This window comes from Hermetia illucens, chromosome 1 (genome assembly GCF_905115235.1).
Source record: "Hermetia illucens chromosome 1, iHerIll2.2.curated.20191125, whole genome shotgun sequence".
NCBI lineage: Eukaryota > Metazoa > Arthropoda > Insecta > Diptera > Stratiomyidae > Hermetia > Hermetia illucens.
In genome coordinates, this window is record NC_051849.1 from 146,211,300 (window position 1) to 146,227,692 (window position 16,393).

Sequence of the window (16,393 nt, forward strand, 5' to 3'; positions counted from 1 at the left end):
CAAAGTCCATGATTAGACAACCTGCTTACCCAGGAAGCAATGTTGAATTGAATAAGGCCCGTTTTCAAAGAATTTACGGCATAACAAGCTACTTTCATTAGGCCTTGCATCATATTATTGAATTTCTGTAATTAAACGCAACTTAATTAAATGGACTCAAACCAAACAGGAAATGTTTATACATTATACATTCATGGCACAGGACATGAATCTTTCAATTTAAGTGATTTTCCCTTTAACCCACTACTTTCTCTATTTATTTGCACAATTTGGCTCCACTTTATGTTTTCAATTTCGAATAAATTCACAAGGAAAGTTTTGGTGTTGGCTAAAGTAATTGCTCTGGACTACTCCGGATCCTTGCCATAAGAACAAGGGTATGCCGTGGTTCTGCTGTGGTTTCAGTTTGCATTAGCAGCACTTGCTCGTGGTCAGGAAAGCAATGGAAGGATGCTGTACTTTCCTAGTTAACAGTTTAAGTGTATGGGAAGTGGTCCTCAATGCATTACAATGGAACATGCAAGGCAGGCTCCGTAAGACAGCAGCAAGAGGGAAATGGGTTCTTCATGTCCGTCTCGAGGTCAAGTTTTATGATAGGAAAACGAAGCCCCAAGATGTAACGTGCTACATTTTATGGCTTCACTTTTGTTCCATGCAACATTTTATATTCGTCGCACATCATTTGTTAATGGAAGTCGGTTTGAAGTTAGTTTACAGTTTGCAAGGTAAAATTTAAAATGTCGCAAAACTTACACAAAGATGGGCATCAACTTGGTTTAGAAGAGGCTACAAATATGATCAAAAAAACGATTTGAGGATGATATACATACCTACTTTACGAAGCAAAGTATTTGATGAGTTTGGAGGCATTTTGAACTTTACTAGGATCGCTACAAAATTGACATGCGTTCATGACAAACCTCCAAAACTTTCTTGTAAGCGCTTCGTCTCCTCCTATCTAGTCCTTTGTCCTGTTTGAAAGTTTCTGCTACTATCCTAGAGTGGAAACTCAATAGTAACTGTTTGAATGTTGTTAATTTAACAAACAAATTTTATCCAATATAATTATATATAATAATTTAAGAGGCCGTGGGCCACGACATCTAATCTAACCTAAAACCTGGGGGAGCTTTCAGATTAGTGTATAAGTCTAACATATTGTTACGAATTTGCTTTTCTTTACTTCTTCCCCTGTCAATTGTTACGATTTCCTTTACGTAATCCCATCATTGTCACCGATAGTTACGTTCTTAGCTGTACGTACTCGTCACTAGTTCCGTTACTTGCTTTACGTACGCTCGTATCCGCTTAAATCTTAGTTATGCAATTTCTAACTGCTAAATCATCCCAGCCTCCTCTTTGGTTCTGCTCCTCCGGATTAATTGATTTAATTGATTTAATAAGATCTTGTTGCGAAACTAGAGTCATCTGTTAACAATTATTGTAACTAAATTTTCGCCCTACTGTTATACAGTTCTGGGGTCTTGGCTTGGCTTGGTTTACTTTGACGTCACACATAATTTTCCAAAGTGATTTTCGTCACAAGATGTTAGGGTCACTACCTTTTAGTAGAAATAAATCGCCTATTCTGAGATTCCTTTCGGAGAATTTTTAGTTAGTTTTAGTTTTTACTGAGGGGAGTATAAAGTTCACAGTAGACAACTTGCTAGGTAGTGCACTGACGTAAGTGGAATATAGCGGGAACTGTCTGCACTAGTTCATCAAATAGGACGTGAGCTCATGCATCCTTCGATTTGTGCTGCCAAAAAGTTCTTCGAAGGCTACGGTAGTATTCCTAACCACCCTTTTCAAGTGATGATGAATCTGTATCACCAATCTGAAACTAGCCAAAAGCGGCTAGTGTAATTGTCATGTTTGACACTACCTTTAAATACACTTTTCTCGTGAATAAGCAAACGAATATATATACATAACCCGTTATCGAGATTATGCCTCTTTCTTTTGGTTTTGGAAAGGTCTGCAAAATCTAACTCAGTTGCGGTAAAGTGCTGCTCGAAACTAAGACTATCTATTGGGAGGGGTCATTTGCAGACGTAAGCATCGTTCAAAATATCACAAACTCTTTGGGCATTTGTATATGATTTTCCGCGTACAATACACGGCAGAGCATTTGATAAGTCCAAGTCATCCATTTTTGCATTTTCGTTCCAATTAAAGCAAAAACGTAAGACTTCCTTACATTTCGTTCGCACAAAATGAAATATACTAAAATCAAAAGAGCGACGAAGATGGCTACGGTTTCATATCAGGGCGGCGCTGCCTCACCTCTGGCCTGGGAGCAGCGTAACCGAAACGGCTCTTAGCTGTTATACGCTCTCTTTTACAATTCGCAAAGCACGGCAAGGGTGAGAATTATATCCAACGTGAATCCGCCAAAGTGTGGCCGGAGTTAGACAATTTTTGTTTAGGGATTGGAGAGTCCGAGGTCCGCATCCAGGAACAGCAAACAAACTATTGCACATGCGGCAAAACCACAAACACCCAGAAAGAACAAAGCGGAGCTTATAAATATATTTGGTCTAGCAAACTACGCAAGAAGATTGGCGTAAAAGGGACATTTGCTCTACTTTGAAACAAGTTGGAAACCAGATAGTCATCGCTTTAGGTACCAACGGTTTTGTCCACTTTTTCTGGATGAATGTTAGGGTTCTCGATGTTTCCATTTGTTCCATTTGTACGTAGAGAGACAATCTATTTTGTTCGGATACTGACGTTATGGGTACATATGGTGACTTAATGGTATAATAAAAGGCAGCTTTGGTCTACTATAACTTTGTTAGTAATAGTGTGGTGTATTCATTTATTGCTATAGAATGAGCTTTCCATTCCTTTCCAAGAGTGCATATATATTATTATTATTTTTATTTGAGCAAATATATGAACTAGGTCTAAACGTTATAAAAGGGTCTCACCATTTAACTTTTTGGCTAGGGAGTTTCTGAGAATAATATCTTAATTTAAGTGACCCCTAGATGTTATCCCACACAATACCACTCATTAATACTTTACTATTATAGGCTCGAGTAGAAAAACTCAGCGCACCTTGAATTTTAATAAAATGTCTTGATTGAATTGTTGGAATTAAATCAGTACATACATAGATCTGGGACAAAATTTACAAATAAACTGAAAATGTACAAAGTTTACAATGGTCAGAGTTTACAGAGCAAAAAGTTCACAAGCAAGCATATTCGCTGTTAGCCTTCGGTTCTCTAAAAGAGTGCAATGTGAGTAGAAGTTGTTTCTTTTTCGGTTTTTTTTTTCTTATTGTTTTATTCGCTTGTCCGAAAGTTTATCTTATTCAAAATGGTATTGGATTCTATGGTCGCCCAAATCATTACTTTAGTTGAGTGCGGAAGAGCCCAGCGTCACGCTGACGGGGCTCTCAGTATACTGGAATCTACGGTTCGGTGGGTGATCTAGTGCTAAAGGGGGACTGACAGCTACTCGCGGAGGCTGGGACCAGTACATACGAGAGCACCAAACCGGGCTGACGACTGATTCATAGCGATGATGACTCTCCCTCACGGAACCACTTCCAAACATCTGTAATGACGATCCACCAGCTTCGTGTTGTTCGGTATGTGTATGTTAGTTCGCATGTAATACGTATACGACTGGCTGAACTCAATCGACCCCTAATGTTCCTGCTACCGGCCGTCTCCTAACTGTAGCACCCAGAGCAGTTCCACTTAGCTTTGGTCGACAGCATTCTATCTGGGCTGTTGCTAAATGGGCCTCTGCTCCCTTTAAGCTTCAGATAGTAGAAGTAGCGTCTAGCGAAGAAGAGGAGGACGCTACAATGTTGTAAATACAGTACAATTCAGAGGAGGATCGACAATGATGTGGGGACGGATTTCTTTAGAAGCGAAGACAAACCTTCATTTGCTCTGGAGACCACCCCTCAATTTAAAAGCTTACATAAGCGACATCCTCGAAAAGTAGGTAATCTTTTCATGGATCCTAACCTTTTTTTCATGCACGACAATGCCCGACCAATGTTATCAATGTTTGATGAGGTTTGTAGTCAGTTCGCAGCCTGGTCTCAATTACATAGAGCATCTTTGAGACTATCTTAAGAAATCCATCAGAAAACAAAATAAGCCTCAATGAGACCTCTAGTAACTAAGACTGCTACCAAAGAATAATGAAACGATATTCCTCAACAACGAATGGCAATCTTATAAGGAGCGTGCCGGCAAAGATGCAAGCGCTGTTAGTCAAGCAAACGGATGAAAGACTCGATATTAAATTCTAGATTTTTTTGTCTTTCTTTGCGTTTAAATAAAATTTAGATAGTTTTTATTTTTATCTTTAATTAATAAATTAAGTTTATTTGGTTCTTCAATATTTATGATATGATGATATTTTTTTAAAAATTGAATTGAATTTCTTGTCTTTTGGTGCTATATAAACAGAACACTACATGAAACTAGGCCTATTCAGTGAAGGAGCAAAATCCCGTGGTTCAGGGAGCTTCACCAATCCGGCCACTTCTCTGTAACTCTGCTGATTCCATGTGTGCTCGCTCCACAGCATAGGCTCAGTTATCTTGTCCGGAGATTTTCCACTTTTCCATCGAAACGCAATGGCGGTCTCACCTTCTACAGAAGAAGAAGGTGTAGAGGGCAGTTAGCATTCTGGCTGAAGGAACATTTCAATTGGGTCACTGAACTATTCAAATCAAAATGGTGTTCGATATAAAGCAAACATCCACCACATACTTGCAATAAATGCAGTTGGGCGAACGTGAGTTCCTGATCCTAGTGGGGTTACGTAATAGGCAGCGTCTTTGAACCAGGGCCCCAAATCTTTTCTAAGATACACGATCCATCTATCCCTCAAATCTCTTTTCCAAGATTGCTACTATCCTCAAAGAGTACGCGCTCTGCCCTTTTTTGTTGTACATAAACTTCCGTAAGTATCACGGAATGCGATCGAAATAACTCCTGCTATCACCATTACAGCGTATTCCGAGACGGCACGATAGGCGGACACAGTTCGCAAATCCCCTCGGCGTTTGACTTGCGTAAAGCGTTTTCGATATTATGCGATTTGGTAACGATTAGCCAACGCCTTAAGCATGAGGCACCGCTCGCGACAATGAAGGTGTTTCTTACATCTAACGTCATACGAAGCGCACTCGATGACATGCCTGAGCCAGCTTCAGCGTTTAGACCGCTTCCTCAATAACATCAATTGTGGATCACCCCTCTCTAAAGGCATATTTTGTTTTTGTGTAGTTTCCTACGGCATATATTGCGTCAGGCAGGCTTGGTTTGATGAAATTCTCCGGCAGCTTCCTCGCCATGTCCAAGATTATGAGAGGACTGTCCACTGACGATGACTCGGTATCGCCCTACACTTGCTTATCAGCACAAGCCTTGCAATTTTTTACAACCACTCGCTGTCAAACATGTGCTTGATGCACTGAGTAGCAAGTGTGGCTTGTATTCACATACAAGTTACTGCATGTTGCTGGAAATACCAATATAGTCCTAGTGCTTTTTTTCCCTCATGGGCAAGACCGCCTGCTCTAGTTCCGTTACTGGAAAGAATGGACATTCCTCAAGACTCTTCCTTTGAACAACAGTAGCAGCTCTGATGGGGTGGGCTTCGCAACGGAACCATCAACAAATCAACATCGCAATCGTCAAGACGAGGTACACCCTGCCTGAAATGGAGCCATGGCATAGGTCAGGACGCCAGACAGCTTTTAGGGATATCGAATTGGTGGACCTCGTCGCAAAACCGGGATGTCTGGAGATCCTTATTAAGATAGGCCTAGACCGGATACCAGTTGTTGCGCCGTTGATGATGATGATGAATCGTCACCCCAGCAGATAATAAATTTATATTATTAAATAGGTTCCATAGACAGGGAAGTGTCTGGATAGCTGAGTGGTCAGAGCACAAGGCTGTCGTACGGAAAGTCGCTGTTCAAATCTCACTGGCAGCAGTGGGATTTGTATCGTTATTTGACGTCGGATACCAGCCGACTCAAGCTGTGAATGAGTACCTAAATGAAATCAGGGTAATAATCTCGGGCAAGCGCAATGCTGACCACATTGCCTTCAACATGGTACTATAATCCTATAGTGTACCGCTACGGTCTTGAATGAAGTGCTCTAACACATTTCAAGGCCCTGATCCAATATGGACTGTTGCGCCAACGATTATTATTATTATTATAGGCAGCCCAAAACAACGGTGGCTTGATACGCTGGACGGGAATTTAAAAGCCTCGCGATTGCATCCAAATCATGCATTTAATAGAGCCAAATGGCGAAACCTGTATACATTAACCGTCATCGCGGACAGAATCCATAAGGCGATCCGATAACTTTTCCATACCATGAAGATACGCATTCTTGACAACCGTATTCGCGAAATCGTTGAAATAACCGTGAATTAAGCCGGATTTGTCAAAAACTGCAGAACTACTGACGCAATACACGCTGCGCGGTTACTCATGGAGAAACACCGTGAGAAGCATCGCCCTCTTTACATTGCATTTGACCGTGTGCCACACGAACACATGCTTTGCGACAACACTTAATACCAGATGAACTCGTGCGCTGGGTTCAATTGCTCTACCACGATCCGAAAAGTAAAGTTCGAAGTATGGCAGGTGTATCACAACCACTTCGTGTCTCTGTTGGTGTTCATCAAGGAAGCGCCCTCTCACCATTCCTCTTTGTTCTTGTTAAGGACACCGTCACACGGGATATCCAACGTCCAGCGCCCTACATACTGCTTTATGCAGATGATGTTTTCCTAGTATCTGATAGCAGAAATGATCTCGAGCAACTTGTCCACAAATGGAATGTTCGCCTCTTGCAACACGGTCTCAGATTGAATCTAAACAAAACTGAGTTTCTGACAACCGATCCCCATGAAACTGGCACAATCACTGTCAGTGGCAGTGATCTGCCCAGAAGTGAGCGATTTAAATACCTCAGATCAATGCTATCAGCCAATGGAGAACTGCGTTATGAAATTGCTTCACCCGTTAACGCAGCCTGAATGAAGTGGCCTTTCACAACTGGTGTTCTTTGTGATCGACGTCTCAGCGAACGTCTCAGATCTAAAATTTACCGCAATGTCGTCCGTGCTGTCGCTCTCTATGGTTCTGAGTGTCAGCCAACTATAAAAGGCAATGAACCGCGTCTTGCGGTAATGGAGACGAAGATGTTACGTGGGACTAGTGGCGTGACACGTTTTGATCACATCCGAAATGAGGATATCCGCGATCGTTATGGGGTTGCACCGATTGTGGAAAAGTTGCGAGACAGGCGTCTTGGATGGTATTGTCACGCAATTCGCGCTAACGAGAATTTATTTGCCAAGATTGATCTGAATATCGAAGTCGATGGTAAACGACCAAAAGGCAGGATTGGGATTTAGAAACCTCGAGATTGCACCCAGATCAGGCATTCAATAGAGCCAAATGGCGAAACCGATCACGACGAGCCTAACCCCCGCTTGTGAACGGGACAAAGGCTGAAGAAAATGAAGAATGCCGAAAGGTATGTGGGTCCATAGGAGGTTGACTTGTCAGAAAAATGTTCTGCCAGAATTCCAAAGTTGATAATGCAATAATTACAAAGGACTGGAATTTCCGAAGGGTTTGGAAATACTGGGAAACAGAGGTAAGTTTAAGTCCAAGAACTGGATATGAAACGCAGGTCACAACTCCTTAAGGAAAAAAGCTGGAAAAGGATTAGCGGATGGTGTCAATAAGCATTAACGTTACCGGAAGGTTTCCGCAAAAATCCTCTTTATGAAAGTCGGCTGAAGGAGCGAAAATCAACTACGGTCTCCCTACCAGAAGAAGGGTTAGAATGAAACACTTCAACAGTTCAAGCAATGGATAAAAATAACCAAAAAAAGAAAAGATGTGGAAAAAAATTTCTTTGGAAATAAGAATTCAGAAGAATTGAGGACTTCCTCCCTCTCTCTTCCTCCTTGATCCCGCAAAACCTTTACTAGGGATATCCTCTGAAAAAATGGCCTGAGGATACACCTCAATCATGATCTGAGGCAGAAGAAACGATGATCGGAATTGTGATCCGTCGTGAATCCTCCCTCGTGATCGCGGCATTCCGGGCCGGAGACTTACGGCTCCACGCGCGCAGTCGAGCCTTTTTTTTTATTTTTCAATTTTAGCTCGCGTTCTAGTTTTATTTGTTAGGCTGTCGCGAATTCCTTCGTTTGTTGTCTTTTTGAAATCCGGTGCGGACCCATGCATCGGAAAAGACACGTTAATTTTGTAATAATGACCCTACATTCCCGACCCTGGCTAACACTTTTTGATGGAGCTTCAATCTTTGCAGGCGGACTTTCACGGTCAATTTCGGCAACATTTTAGGTTTCTGGAATAGCTCTGCCCTCTAGGTCGTTTTCGGCCACAAAAGATTCAAAAGGATTCGAAGCACTTCTTAAGCAGGGTATTTGCTGATCTACAAACAGTTGTTGGTCTCTACCATTTCACAGGGTTCCTAAACTCAATGGTGAATGGAGATCTTGTAGCGACTACACACGTCTCAATGTTCAGACCATTCCAGACCGCTATCCTATAGTACTCATCTGAGACTTTGCGCAATCTATCGCAAATTGAAGTATTTTCTCGACCTTGGTCTTAGTCAAGGCAAACCATCAAATCCCGGTACTTCCCGAAGACGTTCCGGCAATATGCACACCTTCCGGATTCTTCCAGTTCACTAAGATAACTTTTGGACTGTGCAACACAGCGCAAACCTTTCAGAGATTCATCCACTTTGTCCAGCGAAACTTCAATTTCTGTTCCGTATATTTGGATGATGTTCTAGTCGCGTCTTCCTCCGAGTCCGTGCATTTAGAGCACCTCGAGTGCATTTTTCAACGTCCCCTTCAGTTCTAGGTCTAGTTTTTAATGTTGAGGAATACAAATTTCCGCAATCGCAGGTGAGATTTAAGAGATATTAAGAAAAATAAATATGTTTAAGTAATTTATTGATAAATTTGAATATTGTAATTAATATATTACAATAGTAGTAGTTTTAATTACCACAGTTCGCCAGCAATTAAATTAAGTAAATTAATATTCCTATTCCCCAGCGTTTGTATAAACTGTTGTTTTCAAGGACTGCCAAAACGCTGATATCACAACTTGAAACTTCATTGAGAAATCTATGCAGAGTTCCGGTTTTATTTAGGTATCGGACCTTCCAGGATATTTATTTGACCACCCCACTCATCGCAACTACAGAAAATGAGTGGAACAAACTCTTATCTGATCGGGGAAAATAACTCCACCTGTTAGATTGTTCATGCGTACCCTTCTATCAACTCGTTCACTAATTCACCGGGTTCAACCCGACTACCTAAGAAATTCGACGATACTTGGAGGATATTTATTAGAAAACATTTGCAATGAGAACCATTCACGTTCAGACATTCCAATTCTACTTTCTAAAGGGACCATTAAAAATTTATATCAAAACATAATGGAAGGAAATTCGTTCCAGATTAAATTATACTCAAAAAGGACTCTTTTGAAATTAAGGCGAATGATTTTCTCGGGGAATTAAACATTTGATTTATATTATTTTCCGCTTGGCGACGTTCCTCTTGAGGAGCTTTTCACTTGATATCGATGACTTCAAAAAAGGTCACCTGCGATTATTCAAAATTTATCCAACGACCCTCGTCCTAATAGAAAAATAACCTGTTCCAATGTTTGGCAAGATCCGCACTTCTCGCAAGCAAATATTTACGACAAGCAACTTACAACCTATTGACATGGATCATCTTAAATAAACATTTCATTCTTCGGTACCTTCCCGTTCTCCATTCAACTTGAATTACTTTCAGTGTGACCCGGGCGTAGGAGTGGACCGCTTCTTCCATGCATTATACACGCAACATTCAACAAGGATGGTGATGCTCCTGGGGTCGGCCTGCTCCGAAGTCACCGAGAGCCTAGCAAAAGTTGTCCCCTATTGGAATATCGTACAGGTAAGCCACCTACTCGTAATAGGACGAATAGTAGATTCCTTCCCTTTGAAGCATTCAATTTCGTAAACGAGAGGGAAAACTTTGCCAGGGAAGAAATTTGCACAACCAATTTGTGACAAATATTGATTATATTAAAGGGGGAAAGTGTTCATTCACTTGCGACTAATTTCGAAGGAGTGAGTTTTGTTTGTATGGGTTGTGATTTGAATTTGCTCCTTTTGCTCGTTGGTTTTCCACAAAGTTTTTAAGGAAGAACACGGTTCTGTCGAATAATTTCCCGGGCTTACAAAATACTTCCAGGTCAAATCTTGGGAAATTATTTCGACCCTTAATTTCACCTGGAATTATAAATTTTATATTTCCGGCTTTCATCCTCAGAAGGAAATTTCATTCAATTCACAATTCTTAAAGATAAATTTTGCGGTTAAATTCCGCAGACGAATATCAACCATCCCTGGTGTAGTTCACAAGGATATATTTTGGCCGGCATCTGTTTATTTTCGGCTTGAGTTCATCCTTAGAAATTGGTTGCCGAGTGAATGCCAACCTGAGAGGCGACTTGAAAGGAATCGTTGACTCGGAAACCTCCTCAGAGGCTCCTGAAGAGGCTTACGACATGCTTGGGATGCTGTGCTCCCAACGGGATACACTAACAAACGCTCGGGTCTAACACTAGACCCATCTTGAATTCTTAGTTTTTTTCTGTGCTTTCTTCTCGTTCTAGGTATCATTTGGGTCCACATCACCGGCCTTAAGTGACCGACACGAATTTCCATTTTTCTTTCGCACCGTAGCACCTGACTCCTCACATAATCCAGCCCGGATAGCCTTCATAAGGAAATTCGGATGGGATACGGTGACAACATTCTCACAAAACGAGGAGGTCCACTCATTGGCTGTGAACGATTTGGTTACGGAATTAGAGGCGGCTAACATATCATGTGCGGCAACGATAACATTTGCCGAAACGGATTACAGGGATCAGCTACTTTTGTTAAGGGTCGGTTACACACGAATACATCCAGTGAAATTCATATGAACCAGCGTGAGGGTTTGGTGATGATTTTTGCATTATCATTCGAGATATGGAGGACGTGGAAGATTCGGATATAATTTCCTAAAGTGTGTCATTTTGTGGGGTTCAAGGGAATTTGTTTGCCTATTGATATGACTTGTTTCCGCTAGCCATGTTCCTTTTGTAGATTTTGTAATTCATTCGAATTTATTTATGCAGGTCAAATTCAATTTATTCGATGGGAGACATTGTGTGTTACATATGATTAGCATTTTTTTTTTCAACTCTTGTGTAGATGACAGGTCCTTCCGTTTGTGTATGCAGAAAATGAGATAAAAGGGATTCTATTCGAGATGTAAACATCCATCTTCCAAAGTTGAAATGCTAGGACAACTGACCTATTCCCTTTCGTAACTGCAGTTGCGTTTGGTATGAATGCCTACCAAACATCCCCATGAATAAAGGTTGCAATGAAGCCGCTTGGATTGCTGGATGCATCATCCACGTACACGAAAATGATAGTCTGCATTTACCTACTCCCTACGAAACCGTCGCACTTAAAGATTGACTGTTGATAGCTGTCCTGGGAACCAAGATACCATTGATACAACATGAATTTAGTGCATGCCATTTTGCGAGAAAGAAGAAGAAAAATCTCATTAATAACACCACCAACCAAAATATGATCCAGAAAGCAACCTATGTAACCCTTAGGGTTAGTGTGCCTGGTCAACAGTCCACAAGTAAGTTCTGTGAAAAGAAACGCCTGCATGTAAACTCCTCGCAGATAAAAATTTAAAATTTAAAAGATGGCCAATCAGGAAGCGAAGTACGTCATCGCTGTTTCAGATAAAACTGGACATTGGTCTGTATCGATTTGTCAAAAGCCGTCACCAGCTGACCCTGCATATCGAACATTTATCTTATGTGTTATATACAAAAACGGTACGATACTTACCGATCAATAAGCTTCGAAGGACATATGGCGGGGATACTTCGGGGAGATTTTGAGATTTGCTCTACTTCGGCAGACTCTGCCGATATAGGTATAGGTGTTGAGGAAGCAATGAAGCCAACGAAACCGGGAAACATTCTTCATCCCGTCATCGCGGTCTGCAAATCGTTATGTTCTTGCTATACCAACCAATCATGTGATTAAATTCCACAGCTCACTATTTATGGTTCCCAGATTTGAAGACATAAGTCAACTCATTACAGTTCGACTTATTGTTGGTGTTGGACTACATGCGCAGTCAGCTATTTTATTTTTAAAGCGCCGATTTAAAATGGACCATCAGTAGTATCTCAGTATCAGTATCTCTGCCCTGGAAGTATCCCAAATTGAAAGATACATGCAAGTCGTTACCTACGATGGACATATTTTCAAAAAGTCCTTTAGTATTTTGGTTGATAGAGTGTTTCAGTCGAATGGTAGGTGGGGCTGTGTGGTCGCTCCAAGAAGTCGTTTTGGTGCCACAAACTCCTAAGATCATGACTGCTTCAGTAAGAAAAGCAAAGCCAACGCATGGCATTCACGAAGGATAGCAGCATTCCCACCCTGTTACTAATGATCTCTGTGGAGTCCTCAAAAAGTGGTTTACGTCGTATCCGTAGCCTGGCTCTAGCTAGAGTTGGGCAATTGCGAAAGAAATGTCTTAGGACTTCACATTCATCTCCTCGTCTTCGGTAAAGCGAATTGTAAGGTATGCCTGAGTCTTGCGGTGAGCCCTGTAATCAAGCACTCTACGTAGACCGCCCTAATAGAGTACACATTGCAAATGTTTAGCTAAAAGCACAAAGCCTCAATTGTCGCTGGGCTGTTGGGCTATGGCTATGTTGCAATTGGTGCTCGGATCATGCCCCTCCCATCGACAGGCTTCAATCTTCAGTCTTCAGTACTTCCACCTACAATATAATGGGAAATTCTAAGAGACTACTTGACTACGCTGTGTGCAGCAAACTTCGTCATGAAGTTCGTCTTACGTGTGACATAGTCCATTCGGAATACCCAGAGTTCCGAAGGTACTTCGCCTAGCGTGTAACTATGGCTACAGGGCTTCGCTGTCCAAGATCCGAAACACCATAGTGAAACTACACTCCCCGACAGCTTTAATAATGTGGATGTCCAAGGGAGGAAGTGCAGGAATACATTCAAGGCATCTGGCGGGTAGGACTGCTAGAGTCCCCGGTGGCATCGGCACAGCTGGTTTTTGAATGCGTACCCGTTCAACCTTCTTCTGGCTGGAGCTTGCCTGAAGACTTTGGTACATACGTTGGTCTTTTCAGGAAGGTAGCTAGGGTATATTGCTTGTAGTATAGAGACTGCTCAACCGTGTTAATTACCTCTTGGCAAGCGGTTTCTATGAATTTGCCTTTTAAGTAGGCCTGCTGGGACTTGGTGAACGGTGTTCTCCCCAAAACCATCATTAAGTGGATATCCACGACGTTCTGATCTTCAGGACGAATGATGTGAGGCTGATTAGGGGAAAGTTCTTCGCGGACTCATTGCCGTTGCTGTCCGTTTTAGGTACTAAAACTATGCGCGCAAGTTATGTATAATATTCCAGATACCGAAGATATAAGAAATATTCAACCGCTACTGCAACTTCTTGAGAAAATTCCAGGAACAGAAATCTACCAGACGCTATGTTGCAGTTTTGCATTTACGTATCCGCGAAAATGCTTAACGTCTCATATTACAGAAATTGCAAAGCATAAAAAAATCCCGGTATAAATTCAAAGTCAGTGCTTTTAACTTCAAGCCTTTACATTCTCCAATAGATTAATTATTCTAATCTAAAGTTGCTAAAACGCAACGCAGTTAAAAATATTGGGTTGGGGAAAAAGTAATGTCGTATTTGTGATCGAATTTTAACGCTTTATTTAACATACTTAGAATTATCCGATTTAAGTCAAATATGCACCAAAAGCGTTTTGCATGGACTGGAAGAGATGGTAATCACTTGGCGCCAGGCCCGTATTATACGATAGGACACCCCATCCGAGCTCCGTAGCTTCTGGCGGGTTATCAAAGATGTGTGAGACCGAGCGTTGTCCTGGTGGAACAAAACACCATTCTTATTGGCCAATTTTGGCCGCTTCTGGTTAATCGCCTGCTTCAAACGGTCGAGTTGCTCACAGTATAGGACCGAATGGAGAGTCTGGCCATAGTTGAGCAGCTCATAGTGGATGATTCCCTTCCAATCCCATCAAACACACAGCAAAATCTTCCTGGCCGTCAATCCGGGCGCTTGGCGATGGTTTGGGCTGGCTCGCCGCGCTTCGACCACGATTTTTTTCGCTTGAGGTTCAAAAATGAGTCGAATTCGTTCCGTTTCACCAGTGCATCTCAGGCGTTGATGCGGTCCAAGAGATTTTTTTGCGTCAACTCGTGTGGCACCCAAACATCAAGCTTTTTTTTGGAATCCAATCTTCTGCAAATGGCTCCAAACGGTTTTATGGTCCTTAGGCAGTTCCTGGCCAATCGAGCGAATGCTCACATGCCGGTCTACTTGGATGATTTCCACGATTTTATCGGTTTCTACGACGATTGACCTACCAGTACGGGGTGTATCTTCGACATCCACTACACCAGAACGAAATCGATCGAACCAACGCTGTGCTGTGCGAATCGTTACAGTATCGAACCCATAAACTTCACACATTTTTTCGGCCGCCTTCGTTGCATTTTTACCTCTCAGGTAGTAAAAATGTAAAATATGACAAATTTCTTGCTTGGTGGACTCCATCTTTGACGCGCTATAACTTAAGACTGAAATGTACGATCATAAAACTGTCATAGAGACACCTGTAGGCCAGCCCATTGTCGTCTTCAAATCGCCGTATAGTATGACCCGATGGGATAAGTACAACACAAGATATGTTTAAATGTCGCCATCTATTGACAAAATACGACATTACTTTCTCCCCAACCTAATATAAAAGAGTTTCTCTTTTATTTTTTTGTTTATCAAGATTCGACAACAAAATTCAGCTCTAGGGTCTCACAAGAGGACCCCATCCAGGAGCTTTTCGGATGGACTCCTATGCTTCTTGACCAGAATCTTAGTAATATCGCAGATTCGCTGGTGTCTTTAATGTTCTAACAAAAATCAAACCAGTACAACTTCTTGTCAGCCTGTCCACCTTCTAGCAACCCGTGTATGGCTGCCTCAACATTGGTCCACACTTCCGGGCGACCTTCCCGTTAGCGAAATTCTATCCGGGAGCGCCACAAGTAAATGACCCCTGGCCACATCGCGAAGAGTGTCATATTTCATACCTCGTCGACTGGCTGTTGCTATTTCACTATTGGTAGAGGTTGCTTGATGTTCGGGCCCTTGCACATTTAGGTCTCCTGGCTTTGCTGTTCGACCTCATCTGAAGTTTGATTGGGCTTCGCCTTCAGTTGGTTTGCCTGGTGTTTGTTATGCAATGCTTCGACAATCGCTTCGTATTTAACGAGGTCGATAGTGCCGGCCCTCTTACTCTCTGCAATCTTGGCTCTCGCTCTAGTAGTCCTCCGATGATGCGTCTGAAATTATCATCTACTGTCAGTTTGTTTGTTTTTGTTTATAAATTAGAATGCGTGTTTTGGTCTCACCATTAATCCCAAGAAGTATCTAACCTAGCTAACTCAGCCACCAGGGTAAGGGTCCTACATGAAACTGAAGACGTGTAAGGTGTTTAGAATACGCAGGTTCATTAGCTACACAGTTTCCGGCGTATGCTGTTCCCTTTTGGCTTGGAGTGCTATTGGACCATTTTCAGTGCGAGCAGGACGATTTCCGGATTGTTGTATTTTGTTTTCCCCATGGCCCTAAACATGACTAGCATGTAGTATATAGTCCTCTATGTGGGACCTAGGGCTTCAACCAAAACGGCGGATCTCCGCTACAGGTTCTTGCTAAATTCTTACACAATCTTTAGAGAAACTCGCACTCCTCCTCTTTTCGACGCTGATTGCTCCTGGGGCGATCCACGAGTAGCATTCCGGGATAATGGGTTCAATTACATGGCATAAGAGCTTGAGGCAATGGAGTTGTCGCGCTTCCTTAATGTTTAAACTATCCACTGCTACTTTCGCTTTCTGGTCAACACGTCGACCAACCGCCGATGGAGTTTTTTATCCGATATTGTACTCGACAAGCATAGTCGGGTGACTTGTCACAGACAAAAGTTATCTAGAGTTAACTGCGGTGGTCACTTTCCATGTACTACATCCATTTAATAGCAGAGGGAAAACAGGCGCAGAATAGTCTCAATTTGACGTTAGTGTTAAGGTGGTTACATTTCTAAACTTTGGACAAAATAGCGAAGGCGATTAATGCCTCGTGCAACATTAACCTCGGTGCCGTC

At 42.1% G+C, this 16,393-nt stretch overlaps 1 protein-coding gene across 3 annotated transcripts in view; it reads left to right on the plus strand.

Moving 5' to 3' along the window:
* LOC119647011 (gamma-aminobutyric acid type B receptor subunit 2) overlaps positions 1-16,393 on the plus strand; it is a 203,403-nt gene that overhangs the window by 93,848 nt on the left and 93,162 nt on the right. For all 3 annotated transcript variants that reach the window (XM_038047748.1, XM_038047750.1, XM_038047749.1), the window contains exons 3-4: positions 9,877-10,020; positions 10,745-11,020. In XM_038047748.1, the coding sequence (XP_037903676.1) occupies positions 9,877-10,020; positions 10,745-11,020 (420 nt within the window). The remainder of the gene's footprint in view (positions 1-9,876; positions 10,021-10,744; positions 11,021-16,393) is intronic.